Source organism: Gavialis gangeticus, unplaced genomic scaffold (genome assembly GCF_001723915.1).
Source record: "Gavialis gangeticus isolate Ggan-Ray unplaced genomic scaffold, GavGan_comp1, whole genome shotgun sequence".
Classification (NCBI taxonomy): Eukaryota; Metazoa; Chordata; order Crocodylia; family Gavialidae; genus Gavialis; species Gavialis gangeticus.
In genome coordinates, this window is record NW_017729025.1 from 81,158,253 (window position 1) to 81,169,232 (window position 10,980).

Here is a 10,980-nt window from a genome sequence, read left to right on the forward strand (position 1 = left end):
TGTTTCCCCTAGCGCCCCCTGGCATGACAAGGAATAACATCCACAAGTTGTTGGAGAGTAGGTTTAGATTAGACATCTGTAAGAACTACTTCACAGTTAGGGTGGCTAGGAGCTGGAACCAACTTCCTGGGGAAGTGGTGCTGGCTCCTACCCTGGGGATCTTTAAGAAGAGGCTTGATGACTACCTGGCTGGACTCATTTGAGTCCAGTCTTTTCTCCCGCCCAGGAGGGGGGTCAGACTTGAAGATCTACAAGGTCCCTTCTGACCCTACTTCTATGATTCTATGATCAATCCTAGTGTCAGGCCAGGTCTCCACTCCTCTTTGTTTCCCAATATGTGTTTCACGCTTTCACCATAGGTACTGTAACATTAAACCAGAGCTGCTCATTGTTGTTTTCTCTCAGTGTTTATCAGGCATTTCAAATGTTAAGATCTTATGTTAAGCCCTAGCAACTGGAGTCATATGATCATGTAAAAATCTCAGGTTTCACTGAAAAAAAATGTTTCTATCCTTCATAGCTTCAGACTTGGGAGGAAGATGTGAAACTTTAAGTGAAATGAATAAACACCTCACAGTTGTACTAGGGTAGATTTAGGCTGTTCAGAATGTACACTAGCTGAGGATCAGCCCTATTGACTTAAAAAACATGATATTTTAAAAGATAATGTTGTGGTTGTTTGAGGCTCATAGTTATCAGATGGTCGAGGCTGGCAGGACTGGGGCTCCCTCACTGGTAGACTTCCAGTCATCCTCTAAAGAGCAGTCTGGTCAGAGAGGACTGGACTGGCAAAGTAGGAAAAAGGAGTTGGTGGCACCACTTCTCAGGGGACAGTGGGCACCAGTTACTGATCTTTAGCTGAATTTCTCAGCAACAGCACAAAAAATTCAAATCTACATTTATTACCTTCAAAAAACATATATTTAAGACATGGCTTCCCACCTCTATTGCAACCGCTTTCCTCTAACTTTCGTTTATAAGTTAATGTGTCTGCTGTGTAGAATAACTATGGCATATCAGTGAATTCAGCCATAACATGATCTATCAAACAAAGCTAGAAATCCCAATAAGGGTAAAAATATCTAAATTGGCCATTTATTTCTAGACTAGGAGAAAATTAAGCACAGGGACCTCATATCTGGGGTCTATCTTTTGAATCTGTGTCAACTGAGGCACACAGAAGAAGGGTTTTGTATGTATGTATTTATTGAAGAAAAGGACATTACATTTCATTACATTCCTCACCACCCCTCTTCTTCAGGACAACTGATCCAATATTTTCTGCAAAACACAATTGCGCATGGTAGCTTGACAGCTGTAAGAAATAAATAAGAGTTTGCTCCTTTATACCAGAAAAACAGATAGCTCACAAATGTGTGCATTACATTGCATTTAACAGATTCCAGCCTCCACTGGTTATACTATTGACAATAATACACTCCTTATTAGAGCGTCATTAGAGCACACAAGGATCTTGGAAAAAAAGCAGCATGCAACAGCTATTCCACATGTGCAACGAGAATGGATTAGGGACCCTGCTGAGACTATTACGGCTGAATGGACAGAGTCCGCACTCAAGGATGCCACTTTGAATTGTAAATCTTAGTGACATCAAATATTTCCACTGAGAGCTTTCATCTGGCAGTGGGAAAACATGGTTTGCAAATTTAACTCCTCCTTTCCCCTGTTGTGAAGAAGAATGACAGAAACTCATACAATCAGAAGGTGCAACAATCCAAAAAGGTGTTTCCTCATGTGGACTGTTCAGAGAAAGAAATCTGGATCTGAACAGCCAGACTAAAAAGCCCCTTATATGACCCTAGAGATGAAAGTAGCCCAGCTGTGCTTGCTGGACATGGATCCTTACGTCTTTCTCTCAATTGCATTCATAGAAGTGGCTTCCTTAAGCTCCTTTATGACTGTGATGGGAATTAAAAAGGATGCAGCAAGAAGACAGTGAGTTGGGAGGCTAGTGACTGATTTATCAGTCACAGCTTCTCTTCGTAGCTTATTTTCTTGCATCAAACTCTAATGTATGTATATCTATCTAAATAATTCCTACACAGTTTAGAAGCCATTCTGGTGTATGAGACTTGCACGTGCAGAAATTCTTCCATACGAGCTGACCACCACAACTCTTGTTTTTTAAAAGAAAAGCCAGAAATAATCACAGACACTGGAAGAGCTCATCAAATAGTGTCACAATGGGCCTACTTATAACACAGACTGAGAGAAGGATGCCAGAATGTTGGGCCAGATGCTGCCTGGGATGTTAGTCAGCAACTACTTCTTTCTCAGCACTGCCACCCCCTGACTTTGCATCTTCCTTCTTTTCCACTATTCAGTGCACTCCACCTTCTGCCCCAGTGTACAATTTTAAAGTGGTGGCCAGGAAGCGGAAGGGACCTACTTTATTCCACTCCTGTCTAGGAAGCTTGATGGTGAGCCCCTATCTAGGTACTTGTTAACACCATATTGACTGCCCCATGTAACAGGGCTTAATCTTTTAAATGCTTTTAGTTAACTGTGATCTATATGTTGGTGTCTTTTTATGAAGGCTGCTGGGGGAGGAAAAGGCAAGAGAAAATATGTCCCCTAAATTGAAATCTGGGTAGGAAGGAAGGAAGAATTCCTTGGGCTAGTCTGAAGAGTAGCAAACACTGGATTTGATCCTATACATGTATATATCAGGAGACAGAATGTGCTTGTGGTAGGGGAATCCTGACTTTTTCCACAGGGATGACATACCATGATATGAATTGTTTATTGAGTGGCTGACATTAAACTCACAAATCCTACCATCTGTGACCTTTTGCAGATGACTCTTTATTCATATGTCCTGTAGAAAGAAGCAGCTCCTCTTACTGCTCCTCATTCTAAGCTCCACACGTTGCTATATATGTCATCTCCCTAGGTAAAAAAGCTGCTCCCCAGCCCGTTCTCTGAACTCTCCAGACATCAGATATAGGTGGATCTAAATATTTCCTTTTTCTTCACAGTGTAGGGTTAGAACACCAGGGGAAAATTCTGTTATTAAATTTATGCCCAGAGCTGACTAACTCCTAATCACTTAGGCATTGCCTCATCAGGATCCATAAGCTACTATAAAATAGACACCCCCCCCAGCAGGTTTTGAGGGCAGGGATAACTGTGGCAAGCATTCTCAGAACACAGATCGGGCCCCACAGAAAGTGGCTGAGGAGAGTGCCATCATCCCCTGTCTTCAATAGCTCAGTGGGTAACACACTAATCTACACTACAAGTGGGATATCAAGGTTCAGTTCCCTCCTCTCTTTGAACTTGCATCTCCCAATGACTGTGCAAGCATTCAGTATGTAAGTAGTCATTGCAGCAAAAACTAAAACTCAGTCTCCCCTTGCAGAGGTGAGTGCCTTCACTGGTAGGTTATAGAGTCATTCTCTCTCCCTCTCTGCCCAATGAATAAGTATTCCATGCAAAGTGGTACAGCTCCTATGAGACGGAAACTTACTAATCCACCTCTAATACTTCTTCAGTGTTTGATTATCCCACATAGTGTGCATTGTACATTGTATGGGAAGGGAAATACATGAGCCACTCTGAGCTGTTCATTCATAGCATGTCTATGTTGCTGCCATGGTAATCCCAAGAGTGCCACCAAGGACCAGCCTTGTCCACTTGTGCCCACATCACCCACTCTACTTGCCAGAGGCAGGACTTTTGTCTTGGGCATACTCCTAAGACTGGTCCCTGGTGCTTCTGGCTTTGCTCTAACAAATACGACATGATTTTTTTTTTAGCATGCCACTTGGGGGACAGGAGTGAGTGTATGAGGCAACTATGTCTCTGGAATAGACATGGCCCCGCAATGCTTTTTTGGAAGGCTAAGCATCCTATGAAAGCCCTTCACACTCCTAAATGAGCCTTATATTTTACTATCTCAAGTACCTTCTCCAATATTTGAATGTTCCTTATAATCTCAGATGGAGAAAAAGGTATCAGCCATCACTAACAAACCATAATTTTATGAAATATACACTAGACAGTAATTTAACTTTACCTATAACACTATTTTCACATATTCGTAGAAGGAAAAAGATGTTGGTTGCTTAGGAACAATTCTTTATAATAAAAAATGAATCCATGAACTCCTAGGATTTCTTAAAGTACATCTAATGTGTTTGTTTACAGGGTGGCTCAGCCGCTGAGTAGTGCAAGCTGGTGTGAGCGTGTTACTCCTGTGCTCTGTGGACTGTGCATTTCTGAGTGAAAGTCAAAGAGCTGGGTGTAGACTGCAAAGACTTAATAGTCTAAGCCCCAACCAATTTGGTATCTGCCATTCATCTAGGCCCTACTCTGTCACATGCATGCAGTGGGAAAACTTTGGCTCTCTCTGCTGTAGCTGAAGCATGCAGGGCAGGCAGGGCATACTCACTGACACTGTCTGGCCTTTGGAATTTGCTCCCACCAGAAACACTTCTGAGCCCAAATTTAGCCAAACTATCTTGTCCTGTCTTTCTGCTAACTAGTGTTCCCAGGCAGTCCTACCTACATGCAGGCTGGGTTTTGTCTATCTCAGGCTCTTGAGGAGAGAGTAGTGTGATATCATGGATGGATTGTGCCCCCATACCCAAGAATGATACCTTTTTGAGGGAAATGCTTCTTTCATACTTAACTTCAATCTTTGTATGGTTCGTAGACATACTATGATGATGGATACACTAGAAATCTGGGGAATAATCTAAGCAATGTGGGAGTTTATGACCTTGAGCTCCTAAATGTGTGCCCACTATCTTGTTGGTACATACATTCTGATATTACTAGCTATTTCTTAGGTGTTTGACTGTACCAAAGATTTCCTGGGCAAATAAAAATGGCTGTTTGGTGCTAGGTCTCCAATTCGTGCATAAATTTGTTTATTCACACCTGAGTTTTTCTGGGGTTTTTTGGTGTCCTTTTAGGCATGAAAAGGCAAACAAATATTTAGAAGCAAAATGTTACATGTTCAGATTTGTAAACCATTTCTGAAAATTGAAGTTTGCAATAAATTGCATAAAAGAGGTCACTGAGTGGTCTTTAATCTTGGGGTCAAGTTTCTTGTTCTGTTTCAACCAGGAAAATGGCCATTCTTTGCCTGTAGTGTTCTTTTAGCAGTGCATTGAATTGAATAAAGAGGAAATGATTGCTATTCCGATAGAAACACCATAAATTAGTGACAAGAAGTTAAAAACTGCTCAGAATTGGCTTCAATGTACATGACTGCAATATTGTTGTTGCTTGTTTTTTTCTTTCAAGGAATACATTAGAGTTGCTGGGAGGAACTGTTTCTACTCCAGCAGACATAAAACCCATTTGCTTGTTTTTTTCATTAGTGCTATTCCCATGTTCTCAGACATGAGTACATGCTTTTAGAAATGACAAAATACCATTGCATCGCATGCATGGTAGGTTTCTATGTCTTTTGGTGTAAGCCCAGAAGTAAGGGACCAAATATGTCTATAAGAACAGAAGTGATCTCCTGGGATATTTTAATTAAAAGAAAACCTTCCTTGTAAAGCTAACTTATCTGTGATGCCCATTGGGATGTCTGCCAGGGTGGAGCAGGTATTTAGTCGGGAGGCCCTGTGGGACATGATACTGGACCTTTTCTTCCGATTGTAAAAATAGTTAGTAACATGGAATCGGAATTTGTCATGAAGGGAGGCATAAATGAAGGGGTTGTAGCAGGCAGAGCTCATGGCGACCAAGTGACAGGACACTTGAATCACATTCACATACCTCTTGTCCAAGATGGTGAATTCCTCATCTATGTCTCTGATAAGGTTTACTACCTGAAGAGGCAGCCAGCAGATGGCAAAACACATGACTGAGATGATGAGGACCCGGAAGGTCTTTTGCTTCATTTTGGTCCATTTGTCTTGATTATGGTAGCCAGCCCCTGGGATATTCCTTTTCCTGAGGTGGTAAGAAATGGCCAAGTAGGAGACTGACACTGCTGAAAGTGGGAGCATGTATGATAAAAGGAGCATTGAGCATGAGTACCCCAGCCTCTCTCTCTCTTCGTGCTTCCAGAATTCTTCACAGATGATCATGTCATGACCAATCTTGTTGAGATCTAAATAGTGGGTGTGCATGGATGTGGGTACAGAAACTACAATGGAAAGTAACCAAATAAGGGCCACAATGTACGTACAGGACTTGCGGCTTAGCCGTCTGCGAATGGGGTACGCAACAACAATATAACGGTCCACTGCAATAGCTGAGAGGGACAGCACAGACACGAAGACAGTGGCAGCCTGCATCAAGGCAACAAAGTAACACATGAACATCCCAAAGAGCCAGCCACGGACCTCAAAGGCATAGGATGCAGTCAGTGGGACACAGACAACACACATGATCAGGTCAGCAGCAGCCAGGTTTCCTATGAGGAAATTAGTAGTGCTGTGCAGCTTTTTGGTGACAGCAATAAGGAGAATAAGGAGGAAATTTCCTGTGCAAGCCACAGCTACCAGAGTGGCATAGAGGGGGATGAAGAGAGGCTTCAGGTCAAAGAGAAGGTCAAGGCCAGTGAACACAGGGGTCGAACCATTCTGCCAGGAGTCATTTGGTAGCTGACTGTGTGCCATGTTGAAGCTTGTGTCTAAAAGATGTTGCTTATCCTTGCCTTAAATAAATTCAAGAAGAGAAAAGTTTGTTAGCCCTATAGCAAAAATATTTGTTCTTTTCAAGTTCTACCACAGTTTCTGCCTGAGAATCAAGGCCCTGGTCCTTGAGGGTGGCCAAGGACTACCAAACCTGCCCAAGGTACTTTGAACCACCTCTCTGTTTCACCACTTCTAGCCTGCTATATGTTAGAACAGAGTTCTGGCACGTGTTAGAGCAGGGGCAGGCAATTATTTTGGGTGGAGGGCCGCTTACTGAATTTAGGCAAGCCATCGAGGGCCACATGACAGGCAGCCAGGGGCAGATGAATATTAATTTTCTGAATTTTTTAGGTGTCCCACAGGCCAGATAGAATAGTCTGGCAGGCCGCATTTTGCCCACCCCGTGTTAGAGTAACCCAAAGGATACTCTGAATTGCATAGGATGCTGATGGCTCCAAGCAGCTGTCATGACAGAAGGTAATCAACAGAATGAAAGAAAGTCCCAGCCACTCATCCCCCTTCTCTAGCCAAAAAGAGTCACTAAAGTACAGGAGGGTCTTTTCACAGCTGGTTACATAAGCTGTAGGGTTCTTGTGTTCTGGAAGCAAAACACAAAGCAGCTGGAACCTAGGAAAATACACTGAAACCCAGCCTCTAACTTCCCTGATTTGTGACACTTCATCTCAAGTACGGCCTATGCCCCAGAGACTCCCAGTGGCTGTGGAGAGGACTCTGAGTGAGTCAATTTGTCAAAGCCGGGGGTTGTACAATTCATCTCTCATTCAGTCATATATGACCTCTTTATGTTGCTGTACCTAAGCCCATATATTATTTCATTTCTTTGCTCTGCCACAGAGGGTTGTTGTGAGGGTAATAGTCTTATCCTCCCTCACCTACTATCATCTGTTTTATTCCTGGGGAGCCCTGCCATTATCCTGCATCTTGCACAGGAAATTGTCAATACAACTACGTAGAGTGCCAGGGAGCATATTTCTGAGACATGCCACACCTGATCCATGCATGCTGCCTCCCAAACCAGACATAACCAAAAATTGGGCATGCCAATAAGGTCTGTTTCCCAGCATTTGGCAGTTGAAGGATATTATTTAAAGCAACCTGTGGCCTACTCTAACTTATGCCAGGAGTCCTCTCAGCAGAATGTAATGGTGCACATGCAGCACTACACTAATTACAGTTCAAGAGGAAGCACATACAGCAGGTCTCAGTACAGCATTGCAAGGTGCTGTATTTGAGTGGTAGGGACATACGCAGAGAGGTAGTGTGGCTGACCCACAGTCACATAAGAAGGCAACAAGAGGGCAAGAAGCTGAATTCAGGTTTCTCAGGTTTTAGGTTGTATCGTAGTGGTGGTGTCCACTCGTTCATCTTTTCTCTATGGACGCCTACTGGTGCAAAGGGGCCTTAAGTTAGATTCACTTCCACAATGGTGCAACCAGAACTGGGCTCTAAGTTTTCTAGAGAGAAAATATAAAGGGAACTGCAACTGATTTCAATGGAAGCAAAAAGTAGCCTCTTGAGACAGCAGCTTGACCCCCCACCACCAGTCAGAGGGTGAGCAAGGGCAGTCCAGAATGTCACTGCTGTTCAGCTCTGCTCCAGATTTCCTTGCAGCTAGGCAATGCACTATAAACTCAGCTAAGAAGTGAGTGGTTAATCATCTAGCATAAATCTCTGAAAAAATTCGCTTGTCATTACTGTGAACTTAGAGAAGCTCATCAGCCTTCTGCCTTTCAAATGGTTGAACAGCCATGTAGCGAATCTGCACATTCAAGTCACTTTTTATCATCTTCTCTCCCAAATCTGTTTCTCAACATCAAACCCAGCTCTAATTCCAACCTGTGTCAGAACTCTCTCTCCAATCTAACCACCTCCCTGACATTTCTTTTTAAATGACCTACCAACATTTCATACTCAACACAGTAGTAAACAGAACTTTTTATCTTCCCCCCCAAACCCTTTTCAGGCTGGTCTCCATCTCAGAAGGAGGGATGTAAACTTGTTGTGAGCTAGTCTCTCTTCCTTTCTCAACCCACAGCCAAGTTCTCAGCAAACCATGAGCTTCCTTCTTCATGTCACCTCTAATTGTCCTATTTTTTTTCTGGGAAGGCCATCCCCACCCCCACCAACACTTGTCTTTGATTGCAGCTTCTCCTTCCTGTCTGACCTTCTTGATTTACATCATTTCTCACTCCCGGTTCATCAACATTACTTTTGTTAAAATCTTTTCCTCTCCCACCACTTTCATGAAGCTCAATTCTTCATGGCCCATGCACAATAACTTACATTTTACATGTGTGTGTAAAATGCTATTTTATTCAGAGGGCCCTGGCTCACCATATTCACACCAGGATAATCAGCCTTTAAACAACCATTAAGCAGGAGCAGACCCACAACATAGTCCTATGCCTGTGAACTGAGTTGAAGCTGGGATAGAACTTCCTTGGGGAAAAGAAACAGGTGTAAAATTACACTGGCAGAAGTGTCATATCTGAAGCTATCCCAGGATAGAAGTCTGCTAAAGGCAAGATGATGTCAAGGAACTACAATCATGCCTACTGCACGATGCTATTCTGATGACCTGTCTGCTTGAGATCCTGGTATATTTTACACCAGTGTACAAAATGTGTACATCAGGGTATGTGTGTTTTAGGTCCAGGCCCTGACTTGGTAACATTTTGCACTGATCTAAGTATGGTATTACACAAGGTGTGGAACAATGGTGAATCAGGCTCTGAGTCACCCTTCTCTTTGACTTCCGCTTGTTTCCTAGTAATTCAAGCTTTCCATCCTCCCCTGAAAGGACTTGAACAGCTCTGTACCAGTCATGGCTTATTGCTGTAGTTAGATAGCCTTTTTGTTTTATGAATTACAGACACTTAATTTTTGATGGAAAATCTCTGATTTCTCTTTTAAACCTCTTCTTAATTGAAGGGAATAGTGCTGCCTCAGTTTTAATCCTGGGAAGCTCATTCTGATCTCTGCTGATAAAATTAGAAATAATTCCACTGAAGTCAGTGGGATATATGGGATCATAAAACAGATACTAAGCTTTTTTAAATCTATGAGAAACAAATAATACAGAGTTGCCAGGGGCATATTCTACCCTGGGACTTATACTCACATCTGCTTATGCCTTGGGATGAAAATATGCCCCTATCTTTCCAGAAGACACAAAAAATATTGGTCTGGAGTGTTTGGAAGGGAGTATGTACAAGAAACTTCTCAAATACAACTAAGTTGATAGCATCCCAGAAGGTGAAGTCTCTGATGTTACAACCTTAAAAGTTTCTTCTGTGTGAGAAGAGCACGGCAGAACCTGGGCTGGTGACCTTGTAGATCATCTTTGATTACTTAATTAAGGCTGAAAAGAGTTTGCTGTCTCCTACTTACCTACCAATCAAGTCAAGGTGGAAATTCTATTAGTTCTTTTGCCCCTGTTCATGTTGATCTGTGAAAACAAAAATTGGTTTTCCTATAACTCAGGGTTAGACATCATTTTGGTTGAATTTAACTTGTGCTATTTAATTTACAGAAGTTTGTCCATCACAAAGACATCTTGTTGCAAATAACGGTGTGATATTATTCTTGTTTATAATGTTGTGATGTGCTATAAAAATAAGACAGGGAAAAGCAGAATAATAGGTGTAGATGTGTACATGCCCATCATCAATGTATTGCAATAATTCACATGCACTGCATGTGTATTTTTCTGTATAAATATACTGCCTGCTCATGTGTGCACCTCCTCCTCCAGGAATAGCTCCTCCACTCACTCACTACAGAGCAGGTGGCAGCGCTAGAAGGTGGCAGCGCTAAAGTCTCTTAAGTTCTGTAGAAATGTGGTTAGCTTGTAAAAGCCCGACAATACCTGATAGACAAGAGTACCTTTCAAACAGGATGATATGAACCACTGTAGAACTCAGTGGCAGAGAGAAGGGGGTTTCTATTCAATTTTACAGGATGCTCCAAAAATAAATGGCATAAAATGGATGTTCTCTGGTCAATTCACTAGGAGCCTGCCTTCCTCTTGTCAGTACAGCAGGTATCTGCTCCCCATGCCCCCCCCCTTGCAGGCCATTAGTGTCCAGTGATTTCACCCCCAAATGATTGATACAGATTCACACAGATTCCCAGAAGTTTAGGGCTGGAAGGGACCTCGGGAGATGATCGGGTCCAGCCCCCCTGCTCTGGGCAGGCAAGACTGCTGGGATCAAATAACCCCAGCAAGGTGTGCGTCCATGCTGAACTCCAGCCTTCTACCAAGGGGCAAAAAGGGGCATGGGCTCACCTCTGACAGCGGGTGGGGGCTGTCCTGCTTTCCCAGCTGTGTGAATGC

General features: G+C 42.9%; 1 protein-coding gene across 1 annotated transcript; it reads right to left on the reverse strand.

The window, feature by feature from the left end:
• Positions 1–2,164: 2,164 nt before the first annotated feature.
• LOC109298741 (prolactin-releasing peptide receptor-like) lies at positions 2,165–10,320 on the reverse strand. The gene is made up of 2 exons (XM_019519001.1): positions 10,035–10,320; positions 2,165–6,643 (listed from the first exon to the last, which is right to left on the reverse strand). The coding sequence occupies exon 2, from the start codon at positions 6,603–6,605 to the stop codon at positions 5,508–5,510; it is 1,098 nt and encodes a 365-aa protein (XP_019374546.1). The 5' UTR covers positions 6,606–6,643; positions 10,035–10,320; the 3' UTR covers positions 2,165–5,507.
• Between the last annotated feature and the right edge of the window lie 660 nt (positions 10,321–10,980).

Bases quoted from the DNA above. Each gene is read 5' to 3' on its own strand.
- LOC109298741 (XM_019519001.1), bottom strand. From the start codon at position 6,605: ATGGCACACAGTCAGCTACCAAATGACTCCTGGCAGAATGGTTCGACC.